This window comes from Bombina bombina, chromosome 4 (genome assembly GCF_027579735.1).
Source record: "Bombina bombina isolate aBomBom1 chromosome 4, aBomBom1.pri, whole genome shotgun sequence".
Lineage (NCBI taxonomy): Eukaryota > Metazoa > Chordata > Amphibia > Anura > Bombinatoridae > Bombina > Bombina bombina.
Window position 1 is genome coordinate 845,933,630 of NC_069502.1, and position 23,878 is coordinate 845,957,507.

At 43.9% G+C, this 23,878-nt stretch overlaps 1 protein-coding gene across 2 annotated transcripts in view; it reads right to left on the reverse strand.

The window, feature by feature from the left end:
* LOC128657258 (gastrula zinc finger protein XlCGF26.1-like) overlaps positions 1 to 23,878 on the reverse strand; it is a 438,901-nt gene that overhangs the window by 368,068 nt on the left and 46,955 nt on the right. For both annotated transcript variants that reach the window (XM_053711531.1, XM_053711530.1), the window contains exon 2: positions 19,240 to 19,395. In XM_053711531.1, coding sequence (XP_053567506.1) covers positions 19,240 to 19,291 — 52 coding nt within the window. In that variant the 5' untranslated portion in view covers positions 19,292 to 19,395. The remainder of the gene's footprint in view (positions 1 to 19,239; positions 19,396 to 23,878) is intronic.

The window sequence follows — 23,878 nt, forward strand, 5'->3', positions numbered from 1 at the left end:
CAACATAAAAAATTAATAAAGGCAGGTCTGGCGTCCCAGAAAATTAACTTGTTACATGCAACACCCTGCTGCACCAAGCCCTGTATACTGACAGGCTGTGTCTGGGCAGGTTATCATGGGGATCTATGCATGTACGGCAGATATAAAATAGTAAAGTAGTAGCCCAATTGTGCTTGGCATAAGAAACAGTTCCAAAACAGATTTTGCTCTTTACAAAGTGCCTTTTAGTGCAGGCTTATATTCGGTAATACACCAACAGTTCCATAATTTGATGTTTAAAGTAAGCGGTCATGCAAGTGAGTAAGCAACTAGGTGAAATATAGGTCATGGCATGCAAAGAGAAATGGCATGAAAATAGCAGGAGGTCAGTTGTCAGCAGACTAAACAATCCGGACAGCAAGCAACATCTAGCAAGCTCCACGTAAGCAGTTCCGTATCTGTTACAACAAAGTGATACCTCTCCTTAGCGTGTTTGGTTCCACATTAGGAGGACAGTGCTGCAAGCCATATCAAAACATGACTGGTCGCTGTAACGAGCTGTAGAGTCTCCGTTTCGTATCGGCACATGTAAATATTCACAAGTCAAACATCGGGTACCAGAGGGCCTTGCCAACACCTACGTACGTTTCACTCCCATTGGCTAAACAACGGGGCTTCGTCAGGGCGCTTACATGCTTATATGCTTTATGCTTGCATGACCGCTTACTTTAAACATCAAATTATGGAACTGTTGGTGTATTACCGAATATAAGCCTGCACTAAAAGGCACTTTGTAAAGAGCAAAATCTGTCAGCCTGTCAGTATACAGGGCTTGGTGCAGCAGGGTGTTGCATGTAACAAGTCAATTTTCTGGGACGCCAGACCTGCCTTTATGAATTTTTTATGTGGTTATTCACATTTGCACTTTAGATGTCACTTATTTGCACTTTATTTTAGGGATATATATGTGTGTGTTTTGTATGCCATAATAACAGAGAATGCCCATCAATGGATGTATATGAATAAAATAAAATAATTCTAGGTTATTACTAATTAAGAGAGTACTGAAGTCCCATTCTTTATATACAAGGTTGACTATATCCTTGATACCTATCTGTTTAGTCTAAATAAATATAGTCCTCTTGGGTCTGCACCAATTACATTACCTTTATTATATATCTATCTTAAAATAACTTTGTTGGACTTGTTCATTAGTTTATATTTGTCTTAAACAATGCTACTTATGTTATTACACTTTCCTTTTTCTCTTGGTATCCTTTGCTCAAATTTATCTTCTTCCCATGACAAAATACCCAAGTATGCTCAGATGTTTGCACGTGTCTGGAGCACTGTATTTACTGCACACTCCTAAGCCTACTTCAATATACTCTCATGATAAATATCTACTGTGTCTACCTCAGTATGCTCTCATGACAAACAATGCTCTTCCTCAGTCTAGCTCAGTATGCTCTTATGACAAGCACTGCTACCATATAAACAGCACACGCCTGTGCCTACCTCAGTATGCTCTCATGACAAGCACTGCTACCATATAAACAGCACACGCCTGTGCCTACCTCAGTATGCTCTCATGACAAGCACTGCTACTATATATACAGCACACGCCTGTGCCTACCTCAGTATGCTCTCATGACAAGCAATGCTCTTCCTCAGTCTAGCTCAGTATGCTCTTATGACAAGGACTGTTACCATATAAACAGCACACGCCTGTGCCTACCTCAGTATGCTCTCATGACAAGCACTGCTACTATATATCCAGCACACTCCTATGCCTACCTCAGTATGCTCTCATGACAAACACTGCTGCCATATATAAAGCACACTCCTGTGCCTACCTCAGTATGCTCTCATGACAAACACTGCTGCCATATATACAGCACGCTCCTGTGCCTACCTCAGTATGCTCTCATGACAAACACTGCTGCCATATATACAGCACGCTCCTGTGCCTACCTCAGTATGCTCTCATGACAAGCACTGCTGCTATATATACAGCACGCTCCTGTGCCTACCTCAGTATGCTCTCATGACAAGCACTGCTACCATAAATACAGCACACTCCTGCTATATATACAGCACACTACTGTGCCTCCCTCAGTATGCTCTCATGATAAGCACTGCTACCATATATACAGCACGCTCCTGTACCTACCTCAGTATGCTCTCATGATAAGCACTGCTACCATATATACAGCACGCTCCTGTGCCTACCTCAGTATGCTCTCATGACAAGCACTGCTGCTATATATACAACACACTCCTGTGCCTACCTCAGTATGCTCTCATGACAAGCACTGCTGCTATATATACAGCACACTACTGTGCCTACCTCAGTATGCTCTCATGATAAGCACTGCTACCATATATACAGCACGCTCCTGTACCTACCTCAGTATGCTCTCATGATAAATACTACTGCCATATATAAAGCACACTCCTGTGCCTACCTCAGTATGCTCTCATGACAAGCACTGCTGCTATATATACAGCACACTCCTGTACCTACCTCAGTATGCTCTCATGACAAGCTCTGCTGCTATTTATACAGCACACTCCTGTGCCTACCTCAGTATGCTCTCATGACAAGCACTGCTACCATATATACAGCAACCTCCTGTGCCTACCTCAGTACGCTCTCATGACAAGTACTGCTGCCATATATACAGCACACTCCTGTGTCTACCTCCGTATGCTCTCATGACAAGCACTACTGCTATATATACAGCACACTCCTGTGCCTACCTCAGTATGCTCTCATGACAAGCACTGCTGCTATATATACAGCACGCTCCTGTACCTACCTCAGTATGCTCTCATGACAAGCACTGCTGCTATATATACAGCACACTCCTGTGCCTACCTCAGTATGCTCTCATGACAAGCACTGCTACCATATATACAGCACACTCCTGTGCCTACCTCAGTATGCTCTCATGACAAGCACTACTGCTATATATACACAGCACACTCCTGTGCCTACCTCAGTATGCTCTCATGACAAGCACTGCTACCATATATACAGCAACCTCCTGTGCCTACCTCAGTATGCTCTCATGACAAGTACTGCTGCCATATATACAGCACGCTCCTGTGCCTACCTCAGTATGCTCTCATGACAAGCACTGCTGCCATATATACAGCACACTCCTGTGTCTACCTCAGTATGGTCTCATGACAAGCACTACTGCTATATATACAGCACACTCCTGTACCTACCTCAGTATGCTCTCATGACAAGCACTGCTGCTATATATACAGCACGCTCCTGTGTCTACCTCAGTATGCTCTCATGACAAGCACTGCTGCCATATATACTGCACACTCCTGTACCTACCTCAGTATGCTCTCATGACAAGCACTGCTGCCATATATACAGCACGCTCCTGTGCCTACCTCAGTATGCTCTCATGACAAACACTGCTGCTATATATACAGCACACTCCTGTGCCTACCTCAGTATGCTCTCATGACAAGCACTGCTGCTATATATAAAGCACGCTCCTGTGCCTACCTCAGTATGCTCTCATGACAAGCACTGCTGCCATATATACAGCACACTACTGTGCCTACCTCAGTTTGCTCTCATGACAAGCACTGCTGCCATATATACAGCACACTCCTGTGCCTACCTCAGTATGATCTCATCACAAGCACTGCTGCTATATATACAGCAACCTCCTGTGCCTACCTCAGTATGCTCTCATGACAAGCACTGCTGCTATATATACAGCACGCTCCTGTGCCTACCTCAGTATGCTCTCATGACAAGCACTGCTACCATATATACAGCAACCTCCTGTGCCTACCTCAGTATGCTCTCATGACAAGTACTGCTGCCATATATACAGCACACTACTGTGCCTACCCCAGTATGCTCTCATGACAAGCACTGATGACATATATACAGCAACCTCCTGTGCCTACCTCAGTATGCTCTCATGACAAGCACTGCTGCTATATATACAGCACGCTCCTGTACCTACCTCTGTATGCTCTCATGACAAACACTGCTGCCTCATATAGAGCATGATCCTGTACCTACCTCAGTATGCTCTCATGACAAGCACTGCTGCTATATATACACAGCACGCTCCTGTACCTACCTCAGTATGCTCTCATGACAAACACTGCTGCCTCATATAGAGCATGCGCCTGTGCATACCTCAGTATGCTCTCATGACAATCACTGCTGCCATATATACAGCACACTCCTGTGCATGAGTGCATCTAAGCATACCTTAATAATACTGCCTATCTATATAAATGTCAGTGTAAATGTATCCGTGACCCTATAACATGTTTAATTGTTGACATCCTGCTGTGTCTGCTGCTCTCTACAAAGCGGTTTTCTTTTGATTCAGACAGAGGGGCCGAATTATTGTGCGAGCGGACATGATCCGATATTGCGGATTATGTCCGCTGCACATCGATAAATGCCGGCAGCATACACTCTCAGCATTTATCATTGCACCAGCAGTTCTGGTGAACTGCAGGTGCAATACCGCCCCCTGCAGATTCACGGCCAATCGGCTGCTAGCATGGGGTGTCAATCAGCCCGATCGCATTCGATCGGGTTGATTTCTGCCGATTTCTGTCCGCTGCCTCAGAGCAGGCGGACAGGTTATGGAGCAGCGGTCTTTAGACCGCTGCTTCATAACTTGTGTTTCTGGCGAGCCTTCATCAAGCTCCTGACAGGCACTTGATAAATATGCCCCAGAGAATACAATTTTAAAATGTTTCCAGTTTACTTCTATAATCAAATTTGCTTTGTTCCCATGATATTCTGTGCTGTAGAAATACCTAGGTAGGCATCTGGAGCACTATACGGCAGAAAATAGTGCTGCCATCTAGTGCTCTTGCAAATGTATAACATTCTTACAAAACTGCTGCCATATAGTGCTCCTGAGCTTACGTCCTTGTTTTTCAGCAAACGATACAAAAAGAACGAAGACAAATTAATAATAGAAGTAAATTACAACGTTGTTTAAAATCGCATGGGCTATCTGAATCATGCTCAGAGTATTCCTGCTCTTCTCACCTCCAAAATAAAAGCTTACAACAGTGTAGCAAGTTTAAAGCAGTATGGTGGCGCATATTCAGAGCATACTCACACGATTTCAGTTAAAAATCAGCCTTTATTGGGGGGCGGAGCCTGGCCGCATAAACCCTGGCTCTTAAGCCCCACACTAGGTGCTTTATATTATGTAGGGAGAGAAACTGCCCAAAAATAACTCACATTTTACAAATTACCCAGCGGGAGCACCCGGCATCATATAGGGGTATCATGGACTGTACAGCTGCTTGGTGAGACTGATTCTCATCGCGCCTTGCCCGCTCACCTGAGGCCTAGTGCCCTAGCGCAGCCTGTCACGAACACTGCACTGCTTGGATCCGGCGAGACTCACGCACTTAGCGGGGGCTCAGAAGAAGCTAGAGAAAAAGCATCAACCGCGCCGAGCGGCAGGCAGACTCCACATACGCCGATCCCGGCAAACGACGTGATCACATACCGCCATCGGGCCTCGCTGGGCCCGCAGCTCTGAGGCGGCATCTGCATATCTGCACAACAGCGAACTACTTGGGAGCGGAGCGACTGAGGGCACAGTAATGACAGCGTGCCCCTGAACTACAGCAGGTAACCACAGCGCATAAGAGGCCTATTCCCTGGGGGGACAATAATAAAAGGCAGAGACATATTAGCCTTTAAAACCATTGACCTGCATAACCTGTCCCAGATATTGCCCGTGAAGGCCCCTGCTTTGCTCTCTTCATCACTACATCCTGCATAAAACTTAAAAATAACACAATAACACTGAAGGAGGAAGGAGAAAGGGAGAAAAAAAGAGACATTTAAGATCACCAAACAATAACTTTCACATCAAGAACAACACAGTCTGAGGCGGTCAAAATAGATTATCCCCCCTGTCAGATTATTATATAGAGGGCCTTATTGATTGTATTGCAAACCCAGCAGGGGACCACTCACAGTTTGAAAACTCCTGACGCTGCTCCTTAACAGTTAAACACTACAAGAGCCTGCAGGCAGACACAGACAAGAGAGATACCTATTCTTCTTTTTATCAAACATGTCAAGCAGGAAAAACACCAAGGGGGACAAAGGCTTGAAAAGTGGTAATCTTAGCAACTATATTAAGATGGTAAACTCAGGTCCAGATATGAGTGGCCTTGAAGCTATTACCCCTGACCCAGCACCTGACCAGGAGGACTCTAACCCTGAACCTATAACCAGAGAACCGCTAACCAGAAATGATCTTAGTGTAATTTCCTCTAAGGCAGATATCAATGCTGTTTTGACTGAGATGAGGTCTTTATTTGGGGATATGAAGAAAGATTTTCACCAGATAAGTCAACAGGTGCAGACACTTGAAAAACAGCAGGAGACACTACAAGCCCAAGTGACTTCTAATTCTCAACGCACCTGTGAACAGGGGGAGGACATACAGTTCCTGTTGTCCAGGGTAGAGGACCTGGACAACAGAGGAAGAAGGAACAACTTGCGAATCCGAGGCGTTCCGGAAACGGTCAGCAATGTTGCCTTGGAGGGTTACCTGCAGGATTTATTCCGGACCATAAAGGGCACACCAAGTTCATCAGACATCCCGCTTGAGAGGGCTCATCGAGCCCTTCGCCCAAAACCTTCCCCAAAGGCGCCCCCAAGAGATATTATCATCAAATTCCTCAGTTATAAGGATAAGGACGCAATTTCACAAAAAGCAAGGGCCATCAAGGACCTCACCCATGCAGGAATCCCCATACAAGTCTTCTCAGATTTGAGCCAGATTACACTCCAAAAGAGGAGGGATCTTCGGTTCATCACCGGACAACTTCAGGCCCATAAGATTCAGTACAAATGGGGTTTCCCAGTATCCATAATTGCTTCTCGTAATGGTAAACAAGCTGTATATAGAACACAATTGGATCTGGGGGACTTTTGTAAAACTCTGGGGATTGACATCCCACTCCCTAATGAAGAGATGGTCACATCACGGAACCAGAACAGCCAAGAAACTATTTCTGCCAGATAAACTGTATGAGACCAATCACAGACTTTAGCAGGTACTTGGGGTACTGCAAGAAGCTACCCCTGTGGACTTGTGAGGAACCAGATAAGTGCACTGTTTCTGTTCTCTTTCATATTGTATTGTTGTGTTGTTGTATTGCCTTGTTCCCTATTCCTTTTTTTTTTTCCTTGCTCTTAAAATATGTTAGCTTATTTACTGTAAAGGAAGGGATCACTAAATTAGGAGTTAGTTTGATGGGGCTAAGGATCACAACATTGGGGATAACATTGTTTAGCACCACTAGGAGGATGAGGTTCCCATTCACACTAGCTTAGCACTACTATAGGAGATAACTCTGAGCAGATTAGCAAACGGCTCATTTCACGAAACAACTAGCGACAACTTTTTAACTCTCCAATTACATACGGAGGGACCTAGAACTGGTTAGGTATTAGTTAGAAAACACGTCCGATGACCTCCCATAGAATCATGCACCTCCTCTAGGTGGGATTGTTAGCTATAGGTCACACGGGGCACCTATCAACTGTGAAAGCCAAGTCGACTTTAAGGAGCTAACTAGCAAAATAGCACTAAATTTACCTCTACCAACTAACACCTCTACTAGTTTCAGGGAACGAAGGCCCTTCTGACATTGTATCCCGGGTTTGAATATGTTTCCTTCTTAATTTAAATGTTATTGTTAATGTCACAGTTTTCTCGTTGTATTTAACGCACTGAGTTTAAATGTAATGAATATAAGAATTGGGAAGGTGGGAAATGTCTCCAATCTTTCCCGAAGCCCTAGGACGGGTGCTTATCCCGACTTCCGGATAGATTGGGCAGTTCCGACATTCTCCACATAAATACATTTTTTTTTATTATTTGTAGCACCTGGTGTGGGGATACTGATCCCACATTTACATATCTTTTTTTCTCTTTCCCACTGTGCTGACTCATTAGTTAGCAACTATTAGATAGGGTCTTACTAATTGTTGACCATAACAAAATCTGCATTTATATACTGTAGACCTTGTCTATATCTCTCCCACTTAGGGATACTTTACTCCGAGACTAGAACTCTAGTCCTCATATCCTATTTCCTTTCTCTTTTTCTCTTTTTTCTGTCTTCTCTCTTCCACCACCCTCCCCCCCTTTTTTTTTTTTTTCTTTTTCTCTCCCCCCCCCCTTCCCTACCCTCCTCCCCTTCCACAATGCCTACTGACACAACACACGAGTTGTCACTGATGACCATTAATGCTAAGGGATTGAATATCCCTCAAAAAAGAACACACTTGATTAGGGACGCCATTAGAACACATTGTGATGTACTGTTCATCCAAGAGACGCACTTCCGGAGGGGCAAGGAGCCGACATGGACCTCCCATAAATTCCCGACCTCTTATTTTGCTTCAGGGCCTACAAAGAAAAATGGGGTGGGCATTATGTTTAAACACTCATCCCCACTTGCCCTTACTCATCTTGAGAGGGACCCAGACAGACGGTATTTGATTTTGGTGGGCACTCTGTTCAACAGGGTGGTCACCTTTGCTAATGCCTATTTTCCAAACCAGCGACAGAACAAATTTATGTCAACCCTTACCAACAAAATTCTAGAACTGCGTAAAGGAGCGCTTATCCTAGGAGGGGACTTTAATCTTCCCCTCGACCCTATTCTGGATACATCCAGAGCGCTGACCTCCATTCCAAAAAAAGTCATCAGACAGTGCAATTCCAGACTTGAGGAGCTGACAGTCCATGATGCATGGCGCATCTTGCACCCTCTTAGACGAGACTACACCTTTTTCTCGCACCCTCAAGATATTTTTACTAGAATTTACTATTTTTTCATTGACCAGACTACATTGGCTGGAGTCACGAGTTCCCAGATACATCCGATGACGTGGTCTGATCACGCACCAGTAACTTGTAAACTAAAATGGCCCTCGAGGCCAGATAGCCCATATATCTGGAGATTCGATGACTTTATGCTCAGTAACCAAGCCATCAAAACAAGCATAGCGAACACACTGACTGAATACTTCCAATGCAATGAAAACGGGGAGGTGTCAGATCAAATAGTCTGGGAAGCGCACAAATGTGTGCTTAGGGGGGAGCTAATCAAACAGAAGGCCCTTCAATTAAAACAAGTCAGGTTGAGATATACATCACTCATCTCTAAGATAAGGGAATTAGAAAATAAACATAAGAGGAAGCCCACAAACACAGAGGTTCAACTAGAACTTCAACAGCTTAGGAAGCAAGTACAGGACATACATTCCGCCGACCACCAGAAAATGGCCTTAAAATTACAACAGAAATATTTTGAATATGGGGACAAGCCAGGTAGATTGCTCGCAAGAGCTTTAAAACGAAAGCAATTAAAAACAGAATTTATGTTTACCTGATAAATTACTTTCTCCAACGGTGTGTCCGGTCCACGGCGTCATCCTTACTTGTGGGATATTCTCTTCCCCAACAGGAAATGGCAAAGAGCCCAGCAAAGCTGGTCACATGATCCCTCCTAGGCTCCGCCTACCCCAGTCATTCGACCGACGTTAAGGAGGAATATTTGCATAGGAGAAACCATATGATACCGTGGTGACTGTAGTTAAAGAAAATAAATTATCAGACCTGATTAAAAAACCAGGGCGGGCCGTGGACCGGACACACCGTTGGAGAAAGTAATTTATCAGGTAAACATAAATTCTGTTTTCTCCAACATAGGTGTGTCCGGTCCACGGCGTCATCCTTACTTGTGGGAACCAATACCAAAGCTTTAGGACACGGATGAAGGGAGGGAGCAAATCAGGTCACCTAAATGGAAGGCACCACGGCTTGCAAAACCTTTCTCCCAAAAATAGCCTCAGAAGAAGCAAAAGTATCAAACTTGTAAAATTTGGTAAAAGTGTGCAGTGAAGACCAAGTCGCTGCACTACATATCTGATCAACAGAAGCCTCGTTCTTGAAGGCCCATGTGGAAGCCACAGCCCTAGTGGAAGGAGCTGTGATCCTTTCAGGAGGCTGCCGTCCGGCAGTCTCGTAAGTCAATCTGATGATGCTTTTAATCCAAAAAGAGAGAGAGGTAGAAGTTGCTTTTTGACCTCTCCTTTTACCAGAATAAACAACAAACAAGGAAGATGTTTGTCTAAAATCCTTTGTAGCATCTAAATAGAATTTTAGAGCGCGAACAACATCCAAATTGTTCAACAAACGTTCCTTCTTCGAAACTGGTTTCGGACACAGAGAAGGCACGACTATCTCCTGGTTAATGTTTTTGTTAGAAACAACTTTTGGTACGTAAAACCACCTTATCTGCATGGAACACCAGATAAGGAGGAGAACACTGCAGAGCAGATAATTCTGAAACTCTTCTAGCAGAAGAAATTGCAACCAAAAACAAAACTTTCCAAGATAATAACTTAATATCAACGGAATGTAAGGGTTCAAACGGAACCCCCTGTTGAGACTCCAAGGAGGAGTCAAAGGTTTGTAAACAGGCTTGATTCTAACCAGAGCCTGAACAAAGGCTTAAACACTAAAAAACTCTAAGCCATCTCCGTGGAGATGTTGCCTGTACAACGGCAAAGAGAATGACTGGGGTAGGCGGAGCCTAGGAGGGATCATGTGACCAGCTTTGCTGGGCTCTTTGCCATTTCCTGTTGGGGAAGAGAATATCCCACAAGTAAGGATGACGCCGTGGACCGGACACACCTATGTTGGAGAAATCACATGTACATTCCATGTTTAATCAATACAACCAGAAATGCACAGACAGCCCATCAATAGTGGAGGTATTGAGATCATACTACCAGTCCCTCTACAACTTACACGACATAGGTGGGCCTCCCCTGGAGGACACACAAAAAACAAACATAAACGCGATTGATCAATACTTAAACTCTTTGGTTCTCCCTAAATTAACCGATGCAGAGAAAGAGAGTCTAGAGACAGACATTTCAGTGGAAGAAGTGACCAAAACTATAGATAACCTACCGTCGGGCAAAAGCCCGGGCCCCGACGGTTTCAGCGCTAAATATTACAAATTATTTAAAGATATTCTCTCACCGCGCCTGTTATCCCTGTTTAACTCGATAGGAAAGACTCAGGGATTCCCACCCTCTATGCTCTTGGCGCATGTCACCACTATTCCCAAACCGGGCAAGACGCCAGACCGCCCAGAAAACTTTAGGCCCATATCCCTTTTGAACGTGGATCTAAAGATCTTCGCAAAAATCCTCGCCACACGATTGAATAATTTTCTCCCACAACTAATATCTCCCGACCAAGTGGGATTTGTCCCAGGCCGAGAGGCTAGGGACAATACCATAAAGGCAGCCTTGCTGGTCAATTACGCACAGCAAAACAATATCCCATCCATACTTGTTTCCACAGATGCCGAGAAGGCCTTTGACAGGGTCAACTGGGCCTTTCTCAAAGCTGTCTTGTCAAAAATGAATTTTGGTCACTCCTTCATACATAGGGTCTTTTCCCTCTACACAGAACCCACAGCGCAGGTTAAAATTAACAACTTACTGTCCGACCCCTTTAGGATATCAAACGGCACTAGACAGGGGTGTCCCCTGTCGCCGCTGTTGTTTGCCCTTACGATAGAAACGTTAGCACAAAAAATACGGGATAACCAAAAAATTGGGGGGATAAAAATAGGCGCTCATGAACATAAGCTGTCACTTTATGCGGACGATATCCTCCTCTCAGTGACAAACCCTCTGGTCTCGCTTCCTGAAATCCTCAGGGAGTTCGAGGACTACGGTAGGGTATCCAATTTCCACTTAAATCAAACGAAATATGAAATACTGAATATAAACCTACCGCAAACAGTCCTGTGCCAAATCCCAGAAATCTGTAAATTACGTATTAAAACTAACACACTTAAATATTTGGGGATTCAGCTGACACCAAAAACACATAGCCTTTATGAGGCCAATTACACAAATTTATTCGCATCAATCTCGGGAGACCTTTCTTCATGGAAAAATAAGAGACTCTCCTGGCTGGGCAGGATAGGAGCCGTCAAAATGAATATTCTCCCCCGAATATTATATTATTTACAAACTCTCCCCATCCCATTTCCCACCCAGTATCTACTAAAGCTTCAGGGACTCATGGAAGATTACATATGGGGGGGAACAAGGCCTCGCATTGCAAAAAAGACTCTTTACCTGCCCAAAGACAAGGGAGGGTTGGGTATCCAAAACCTCCTGCTTTACAAGAAGGCCATCACCCTCCAACACCAAGTAGAGTTCAGTGTCAATCCTCAGGACAAAACCTGGGTGCAGGTGGGTAATTCTATCTTGGGAATACAGAACATAGGCACGTGGGGTTGGATCTCCAACAAAAATAGACCTAACATGAGCTATCAATACCCCATTCTAAGGGAATTTTTCCAACAATGGGACAAAACACTTGCCGAGCATCCCCATATCTCTACTAACCCTTCCCCACTAATGCCATTCATACACAACCCTGACATCTTATTTACTAACGCTCACCAGACGAACTTGAGCAAAGCTCAAATAGACCAAACAATGTTTCACAGGCTTTTGACAAACAAGAAACTTAAGACCCTTGAAGAACTGAATAACTCAGGTTTAAATATTTCTTGGTATTTTCACACACAGCTGCAACACTACCTTTCAACACGTGCAAGGGCAGAGAACATAACCAGACAGCTCACCCTCCTGGAGACACTTTGCCTATTGCCCCGTCCTCCAAAGCACTTGATCTCAATTATGTACAAACTCCTAGCATCCCATAAAGAATCCCACGTACCTACATTCATAAGACAGTGGCATCAAGAGCTAGACCAGACCCTTACTGAAGCAGAATGGCAGAAAATATTCAGCAATCATAAAAAAGCTTCCATATCCGCTAGGATCTTGGAATCCAATTACAAGTATCTGTCACGCTGGTATTTAACACCTGTTAGAATTAAAAAATTTTACAAGAAAACAGATGGGAGGTGCTGGAGAGGGTGCGGGGAACCTGGCACGATCCTACACGTCTGGTGGACTTGCGATTTGATAAAGCCATTCTGGCAATCCATACTAGATGTTATGGACTCTAAACTTAACCTTACCCTAAGCAGGAATCCTACCTTACTGCTTTTCCACGGCCTACCTAAACTACTGGAAAAGCCTAAAAAACACTTACTTTTTCTTATGCTTAATGCTGCTAAGTCTCTAATCCCAAAAAATTGGAAATCTGCCAACATCCCCGAGATCTGCGACTGGGAAAACCAGGTAGACAAATACCTATCTCTAGAGAGATATAGGTACCTTAGAGATAAGCTAGAGATTTATGGATACATGACGGAATACTGGAGACCCCTCACAAGAGGGTAGTTAGTGCTTTTTGCCTTTACCAAACCTATTTGACGCACACCTGACCTGTCCTTTTCCCCCTACACAAGACTGAGATGTCTTCCTTCCCCTCTCCTCCCCCCCCTTTTTTTTTTCTTTCTTCTTCTTTTTCTCTTTGTCCTTTCTTCTTTCTTTTCTATCTATAATTACAGCTGCCATACGTTGATGGTTTTGATTTATGTCAATATTAAAGTTATCTTGGGGTGTAAAATATAACACCCATAATTGCCATTGTTTGTTGAGTTTACGGTTGGGCATTGGGAATAAGAGTCACCACGTAGATCTTTGCAAAACAATTCAAAGGGAATCAATGAACGGTATAATAATGCACTGTTAAATTGAATTCATAATCTATAATCCCTGTATAATTTTAGTGACTCTGTACTTCTGATATTTATGTATTGTTTTTGAATAACCCAATAAAGCTTTTTGAAAAAAAAAAAAAAAAATCAGCCTTTATTAAAGTCATCAAACGTACGTCTTCAGATGCAGCTTCAAGGTTTATTTAAAATACAGCTCAACGCGTTTCGGCTATTGCAATAGCCTCTATCAAGAGCATAAGTTAAGAACAGTATCAAAACAAATTGTAGTAGCCTAGCAGTATCTTCTAATGTATAGATTAGCTTTTAGCCCTGCCTACCTTCTTCATGTCACACCCATCTACAGGTGTGCTGAATACTGCTTGAAACTTGCTACACTATTGTAAGCTTTTATTTTAGAGGTAAGAAGAGAAGGAATACTCAGAGGACAAGAGCAGCTTCAGTCCCTTTGAAGTGACACAGCGCCACCACTTTTGCTACATTTGTGCCTTCTATATATGGCCTGGGAGAACTGGGGCTGGCAGCGAACACCTGAAGGTAATTGCTAACATTGTTTCAAACTTTATTTTATCAATATCTGAATCATGAAAGAAACATTTTGGGTTCCATATACATTTTCCCCTTTGGGAATTAACAAAATTAGTGATGTAAAATGGTTTATTGATCGAAGTTGAGGATTCTATAGTAGCACAGTACTATGGGGCTTATTTAAGAACGATAGACCTAGGCCAGGTGAGAGACATGGTAGCGGCGTTGGAATCTTACTATCCCCCTCCTATCAGCACCTGCATCCTCATCCATCTCTCTCCTTCTCCTCCTTTGAAGTCCACTGCATCCGCCTTTTTTTCCCCCCCTCTGCCTCAAGGTGGCAGTTATCTATCGCCCACCCTCAACCAACCTCCCAATTCCTTGACAACTTTGCTGCCTGGCTTTCTCACTTTCTCTCTACAAATTACACCTGCACTAATACTAGGGGACTTCAACATCCCCTTTGATAACCCATCTGCCCCTGCTGCCTCTAAACCTCTCTCACTCACAAACTCTTTTAGTCTCTCACAATCCATCCTATTCCCTACTCACCCCGATGGACACTCTCTTGATCTGGTATTCTCCTACCTCTGCTCCCCTTCTGATGTCACCTGGCACCCATTTCCCATCTGAGACCACCGTCTGCTCACCTATAATCTCAATGTACATGCTAAACCTATTTCTCCCCCCTGCCTCTGCACCTGTAGATATCTGCACACTGTGGATCCTCTCCAATTTTCTAACCTTATTAAAAAACGTCTTCCCCACACTTCCACGGTATCCTGCCCTGACCTTGCTACAAACCACTATAACAATACTCTCTCCTCTGCACTCGACACCCTTGCTCCTCCACAAATACGCAAAACCCCACGTCGTCAGCTATAGCCCTGGCACTCTCAGCAAACACGCTATCTACAAAAATGCTCCCGCTCTGAACCCGATTTCCTACACTATAAGTTCATTCTTTATTCTAACTCCTCTGACCTTCTCTTAGTCAAGCAAAACTACTTCTCTTCTCTCATATCTTCTCACTCCTCAAACCCTAAACATCTCTTCTCCATTTTCAACACACTCCTCTACCCACCTGCACCACCCCCTTCATCTGCCTTTAGTGCTCAAGACTTGGCAGACTACTTTTTCAACAAAACACTTACCATCCGAAGTAACATCCCACCACAAGACTGCAACCTTCCTTCTCCGCCCCCAGTTACCCCCTCCACCACTCTCAGTACCTTCCCCCAACCACTGAGAATGAAGTGAGTTCCCTAATATATTCCTCACTACCTGCCCACTTGACCCTATCACATCTAATACCTTCTCTGTCTTCTACCCTCACCCCAGCTCTTACTCACATATTCAACCGATCCCTTAATACTGGTTCATTTCCATCATCCTTTCAACATGCAAAGGTCACCACCATCCTCAAAAAAGCCTCCCTTGACCCCAATTCTCCTGCAAACTACCGCCCCATATCACTGCTTCCACTAGCTTCAGAAGTCGTGGAAAAACTATTGCCTAACCCACTTCTTATACTCCAACTCATTGCTTAACCCACTGCAATCTGGCTTCCGTCCACAACACTCAACTGAGACTGCCCTCACCAATGTTACTAACAATCTTCTTTCTACTAAAAACAATGGCTACTATTCTATACTTATCTTATTTGACCTGTCTGCTGCCTTTGACACTGTTGATTATCCCCTCCTCCTACGGACTCTCAGCTCCCTTGGGCTCTGTGACATCGCCCTCTCATGGATCCACTCTTATTTCTCTAATAGGTCCTTTTCTGTCTCCTTTGCTGGCGACTTCTCCTCTCCATTGCCTCTGTCTGTTGGAGTACCTCAAGGCTCTATTCTAGGCCCTATACTCTTCTCTATTTATACTTCCTCACTGGGTAAACCTATCAGTAGCTATGGATTCAACTATCACCTCTATGCTAATAATATTTAGATCTACCTATCCACCCTTGCACTCTCTCCTTCTGTCCTTTCCCACATCAGCGACTGCTAATCTGGCATTTCTTCCTGGATGGCCTCTCACCACCTAAAAATCCACATGTCCAAGATTGAGTTTCTTCTAATCCCCCAATCTAATTCTACTCCAGTTTCTAACTTTACTATCACTGTTGGTGACACCACTATCTCCCCATCACCCAAAGTCCGCTGCCTAGGAGTTACACTTGACTCCAATCTGTCCTTCATACCCCACATCCAATCGCTCTCTTCATCCTGTCGCAACCACCTACACAATATCTCCAAAATTCGTCCTTTTCTGAGTGCTGAAACTACTAAACAGCTATTCAATTCCCTAGTAATTTCCCGTCTTGACTACTATAACAACCTACTAACTGCCCTTCCTCTCTCCCGCCACTCCCCCCTTCAATCCATCCTAAATGCCTCTGCTAAGCTAATCCACCTCTCCCGACCCTCTGTATCCGCTACACCCCTCTGTGAGTCCCTTCACTGGCTCCCCATTCACAGCAGAATTAAATTCAAAATTCTCACTCTGACCTACAAAGCCCTTACCAATGCAGCCCCCCCTACCTGTCCTCACTCATCAACAAATATACTCCAGCCCATCTGCTAAGATCCAAAAAAAAATCTACTCCCTCCTTGCCTCTTCTACCATCACCTCCTCCCATGCTAGACTACAGGATTTCTCTTGTGTGGCACCAACCCTCTGGAATGCTCTTCTTCAAGCTGTCAGACTTTTCCCCAACCTCTCCTTCTTTAAATGCTCCCTAAAGACCTTCTTGTTCAGGGAAGCCTATCACCAAATCAGTAACTAATGAACTCCACTTGCCTAATAGTTGCCCTCATCTAACTCCACACTAAAATCATTCCCACCTTTGCAGTCTCCACCTCCTGTTTCTCACCCTCCTACCCATTTAGATTGTAAGTTCCCACAGGAACAGGGCTCCCAATTCCCCCTGTAATTGTCTGTTAAATTTTGTCTGGTGTCTCATATTGTACTGTCCTTTTATCTTTGTTACCCATGGACAGCGCTGCCGAATCTGTTGGCGCTTTATAAATAAAGAATAATAATAAAATACCTGGGGTTAGTGCGTATGACTAACCTGGAGCTTTATATTTTATACAAGTTATTTAACTTTTACACTGTGTATAAAAACTGCAAAAAAAGTAAAACATCACACACTGTATTGTGTGATTACCTGAAGCACCAAATACTGTTGTGAAAAATCTCCAATATGGCGTTGCCCTGTATTAAAGAGCAACGCTACAGCATTCAGCACCTGTAAAAAGGTGAAATATGAGTAAAGCTCTAAAGAGAGCTGCAGGCAAAGGAAGAAAAACCAATAATATGGTGAGTAGTGACCGTTGTGTTGTAGTTGTGCCCATTGGTTTAATGTCCCTTTAATGCTAAATAGTGATGGTTATTTATGGTCTCATATGAGGTGAATCTGTAATGAACTACCGTACCTCTATGACAGTATTTAAATGCAGTGGGACCATAACGGTAGGAAACTTCATTAGAGCCCCTGATTTAGTGTTCCCTGTATGTTACCAACAACACCACATACACATTAAAGTAACTACACAGCTCTGTGCCTATAAACTTTATTAAACCCCTGATTTAGTGCTCCCTGCATGTGACCAACAACACCACATACACATTATAGTAACTACACAGCTCTGTGTCTATAAACCTTATTAAACCCCTGATTTAGTGCTCCCTGCATGTGACCAACACCACCACATACACATTATAGTAACTACACAGCTCTGTGACTATAAACCTTATTAAACCCCTGATTTAGTGCTCCCTGTAAGTGACCAACACCACCACATACACATTATAGTAACTACACAGCTCTGTGACTATAAACCTTATTAAACCCCTGATTTAGTGCCCCCTGTATGTGACCAACACCACCACATAAACATAATAGTAACTACACAGCTCTGTGCCTAAAACCCTTATTAAAACCTACTCAGTTAATTAAAGGGATATTGAACTAAGTAGTGTGATTCATACAGATCATACACTTTTAAACATTTTTCCAATTTACTTCTATTATAAATTTTACTTTGTTTTCATGGTATTCTTTCTTGAAGAGATATCTAGATAGGTAGGGTGTACTTGTCTGGAGAACTACATGGCAGGAAAAAGTGCTGCAATCTGCTGCTCTTGTTATATTGATATAGTGCTGCAGACTCCTGAGGTTACCTTTCTGCTTTTCAACAAAGGATACCAAGAAAATGAAGCAATTAGATAATTTAAGTAAATTAAAAATGTGTTTAGAATTGTATGCTGTATCTGAATCATAAAAGACAAAGTTTGGGTTTCATGTCCCTTTAACATTACATCAGACCCCGTGCAAGCACCTGGTGCTGATCTCAGCACTAACAGAAGCAGTGATTAGTGGGTACAATCTACCAATTAGCCCCCATTTTAAAAGGGGAATAAATAGTACAAAAAGAAAATTCTCTTATATGTTTCAGCATTTTATTATTGCACTGTTGCTTGCATATAACTATGTGTTTAATTGTTACAAAGGGATTAAACTTATAGTTATTGGCAGGTCCAGAGCAATAGTGCATTACTGGGAGCTAGCTGAACACATCTGGTGAGCCAATGACAAGAGGCATTTGTGTGAAGCCACCAATCACCAGCTAGCTCCCAGTAGTACACTGCTTCTGCTGCTGAGGGTATGTGTATATTCTTCTTAACAAATTTGATACTAAAAGGGAATTTAAAAGCGTCTTACAATTATATGCTCTGTCTGAACCATAAAAGTTTAATTTTGACTTTCTTGTCCCTTTAAGCACAGACTGACACTAAGCGTGAGCATGTGGTGCTGATCGCGTTGTTAACAAGGGTAAAGGTTTTTATATGCTGCTTAGTAGTAACTTCTGTACATCACCAGCTCACTACTGACTGCTATCTGCCTTTATGGTGATCAGTTCACTGATTATTATCCCATTCTGATGACAAAACCAGGTGACATGCACGTGACGTCCTGCTTACCTCCGTGTGTATCAGGAAGGTCTGAGGTTTGGTTCTTGGTCTTGTCAGACATTGTCTTGTTCAGTAACTGAATTTGTCAGATATGATTATAACGTTTCTGCTTTACTGGCAAACACAGTGACGTGTATTGTGCGTGATCTTCACAGTAACAGGAGCCTAAACAGAAAGAGAAGGAGGGGGTCTCATGTATAGTTCATGACTGGTAGCAAATCGATTCAAGTGAATAAAACGGATTAATCCAACAGAAAACAGTGATTATTACAAATAAATCAATACATAAACTAATCTAACAATACATACTTTTATGTCACTAATTATAGGTCTTTAACCCATTCATTTCTCTGACACCTTGTACTGAAGCCGTTTCTAACCATTTGTACGTCTTTGTATTTAAGCATCAATTCCAGTTATTTATTTCTGTGTGTAAACCACACTAATGATATGATTATATTTTGTTTGTTTGTTTTTCCAACAGACTAAGCAGTTTTAGAAACCAACTTCAGTTTGCATTAAAGTGATGGTAAACTTAAAAGTATAACAAACGCTAGGATTTACCCAAACAAAAACATAAATTATGCTTACCTGATCCTTTCCTTTCCATCTGTATGAGGAGAGTCCACGGCTTCATTCCTTACTTGTGGGAATTCAAAACCTGGCCACCAGGAGGAGGCAAAGACAACCAGCCAAAGGCTTAAATATCTCCCCTCGTCCCCCATTCATTCTTCAGAGGGAACAAGGAACAGTAGGAGAAATATCAGGGTACAAATGGTGCCAGAAGAACAAAAAGTTTTGGGCCGCCCAAGGGAGAAAACGGACGGGGGCCGTGGACTCTCCTCATACAGATGGAAAGGATCAGGTAAGCATAATTTATGTTTTCCATCCAAATATGAGGAGAGTCCACAGCTTCATTCCTTACTTGTGGGAAACATATACCCAAGCTCTAGAGGATACTGAATGAAAACGGGAGGGTAAAAGAGAGGCAGACCCTATTCTGAGGGCACCACAGCCTGCAAAACCTCTCTCCCAAAAGCTGCTTCAGCCAAAGCAAAAATGTCAAATTTGTAAAAGTTTGAAAAAGGTATGTAAGGAGGACCAGGTAGCTGCCCTACAAATCTGCTCCACGGATGCCTCATTCTTGAAGGCCCAAGATGAAGCCACAGCTCTAGTTGAATGAGCCGTAATCCTCTGAGGAGGCTTATGTCCCGCTGTATCATATGCTAAGCGAATAATGCTCCTCAACCAAAAAGATAGGGAATTGGAAGAAGCCTCCTGCCGTCTGCGCTTCCCAGAATAGACAACAAGCATTGCCGAAGTCTGTCTAAAATCCTTTGTAGCCTGAAGATAGAATTTCAAAGCCCGAACCACATCAAAATTATGAAGTAATCAACACAATGAAGGAACCACAATCTCCTGATTGATGTTGCGATCAGACACAACCTTAGGGAGAAAACGCAACCCAGTGTGAAGAACAGTCTTATCAGCATGAAAAACTAGGTAAGGAGGCTCACATTGCAAGGCTGCCATCTCAGAGACTCTGCGTGCAGAAGCAATAGCCAGTAGAAGGAGAACCTTCCAAGACAGTAATTTAATGTCAACCAAATGCATGGGCTCAAATGGGGCCCTCTGCAAAACCTTAAGAACCAGATTTAAACTCCAAGGAGGAGCGGAATGTCTAAACACAGGCCTGATTCTAGACAGAGCCTGAACAAAAGATTGTACATCAGGAAGCTCAGCGAGCCTCTTGTGCAATAGCACAGATAGAGACAAAACCTGTCCCTTTAAGGAACTAGCAACAAGTCCCTTCTCCAAACCGTCTTTGAGAAAGGAAAGAATCCTGGACACCTTGACCTTATGCCAGTGGAATCCACGCTCTTCACACCAGAATAAGTAGGTCCTCCACACCTTATGATAGATGAGACGGGTGACTGGCTTTCTAGTTTGAATGAGAGCATCAATCACTCTCTCCGAAAAACCTCTCTTGGCAAGGACTAAGCGTTCAATCTCCACACAGTCAGCCTCAGAGAATCTAGATTCTCATGAACAAAAGGACCCTGCGATCTCTGCGACAAGGTAACCTCCATGGAAGAGATGATGACATCCCCACCAAGTCCGCGAACCACATCCTGCGCGGCCATGATCAAGCAATTAGAATAGCCGAAGCTTGCTCCTGCTTGATGCGGGCCAATACATGAGGGAGAAGTGGTAACGGTGAAAAGATGTAAACTAGGTTTAACCTCCAAGGCACTGCTAATGCATCTATCGGCTCTGCCTGAGGATCCCTGAGCGCGACCCGTATCTGGGTAGCTTGGTATTGAGACGGGATGCCATGAGATCCATCTCTGGCATCCCCCATCTGCAGCAAATCTCCGCAAACAACTCGGGATGGAGAGACCATTCCCCCGGATGAAACGATTGTCTGCTGAGAAAATCCGCTTCCCAGTTCTCCACGCCCGGAATGTGGATCGCTGACAGCGAGCAGTTTGGGCTTTCGCCTATTCCAGAATCTGAGATACTTCCCTCATTGCTAGGGAGCTCCTCATTCCCCCCTGATGGTCTATGTAAGCCACTGAGGCTGGGACGAACCCAGAAGAGGCCAAGCCTTCAGAGAATTGAAGATCCCTCAAAGTTCCAAAATGTTGATCAGGAGGAGAGATTCCTCTCGAGTCCACAGGCCCTGTGATTTCCTGGCACCCCAAACAGCTCCCCATCCTGATAGACTTGCGTCCATAGTCACAATCTCCCAGGATGGTCTCAAGAAGGATGTCCCTTGGGACAGGTGATCTGGACAGAACCACAAAGAGAGCGATTCTCTCGGTTGTCCAGTGAAATCTGTTGTGACAGATCCGAATGGTCGCCGTTCCACTGCCTTAGCACGCCCAGCTGAAGATGTCTGAGATGGAATCTGGCGAATGGGATGATATCTATGCTGGACACCATGAGCCCAATTACCTCCATACACCGGGCCACAGAGGGCTGTAAGAAATATCCTCATGGATATGGAATCTATTATCGTACCCAGGAATTCCACCCTGTTACTGGGAACCAGATAACTCTTTCCTAAGTTTATCTTCCATCCATGAGATCGAAGAAGTAGAGCTCTTGAATGGTCCTCTGCCAGCCGAAAGGACGGAGCCTGAAGCAGGATGTTGTCGAAATATAGCGCTACTGCAATACCTCTGGATCTCGCCACCGCAAGCAGAGCCCCCAGAACCTTAATAAAGGACTCTTGGGGCAGTGACTAGACCAAAAGGAAGAGCAACAAGCTGTAAGTGCTGGTCCAGAAACGCAAATTTTAATAACCTGAAGTGATGCTTGTGTATCAGCACATGAAGGCAAGCATCCTTCAAGTCTATCGTAGTCATGAACTGTCCCTCTTGAACTAAGGGCAGAATGGACCTTATTGTCTCCATCTTGAACGATGGGACCGACAGGAACTTGTTTAAGCACTTTAGGTCCAAAATCGGGTGAAACGTACCCTCTTTCTTTGGGACCACAAAAAGGTTTTAGTGGTACCCCAGACCTCTGCTAGAGGTACCGGCACAATTACTCACGCACCCTAGAAAAGCTTCTTGTTTTTCTGGTCTTGAAGACAGGTTTGATAAGAGGAATCTGCCCCTGGGTGGATGAGATTTGAAACCTATCCTGTAACACTGAGCGATGACCTCCAGAACTCAAGGGTCTTGCATGTCCCCAAGCCAAGCCTCCACAAAAGAGAGATAATCTGCCCCAAACGCGATCCAGTGATGCATCGGGGGCCGCCCCTTCATGCCGATTTTGTCTCGGCGGGCTTCTTGTTCTGCTTGGATTTATTCCAAGATTGAGACGGTTTCCAAGTTCCCTTGGACTGATCAGGCTTTGCGGGGGGCTGATGGCATTGAGATGTATCCGAACGAAAGGGACGAAAATTAGGACCCTGTCCTTAAGAAGAATAAACCTAATCCTGCGGTAGAAAGGCACCTTTTCCCCCAGTGACTGTGAATATGATCGAGTCCAGGCCTGGACCGAAAAGAATCGCGGAAGGGAAAATAGTCTAATTTTGAAGTCATGTCCACAGACCAAGACTTCAGCCAGAGTGCCCTATGGGCTAGAACAGAAAAACCTGATGTCTTGGCATTCAGGAGAATGATCTGCATATTTGCATCACAGAAAGAATTGGCAACCCTCAAGGCCTTAATTATTTCCTGAATCTCCTCATGGGGAGTTTCCACCTCGATCATCTCCGATAGAGAGCTGTACCAATATGTAACGGCTCCAGCCCCCACAGCAACTGCCACTATAGGTTGAAACAAATACGGCCGCCCCATAGATAAAACACGGGTGCAGAGCTGTGGACTCTTCCCGACAGAAGAAAAGAAAATGATCAGGTAAGCATAATTTAAGTTTTTCTTCTTAAACAGGAAGAGTCCACAGCTGCTATCATTACTTTTGGGAAAACAATACCCAAGCTATAGAGGACACTGAATGCAAACAAAGGGCGGTTACAGAAGGCGGACCCTTCGAGGGGCACCACAGCCTGAAATTACCCAACACCCGATAAAAAAACTGTAACACTTAGAAGCAAGGGGTTAAAAACCTGAAAGGACCAAGTAACTGCCCATCAGTTAAATAACCTACAAGGTCATGTTAGAGACCACTCAGA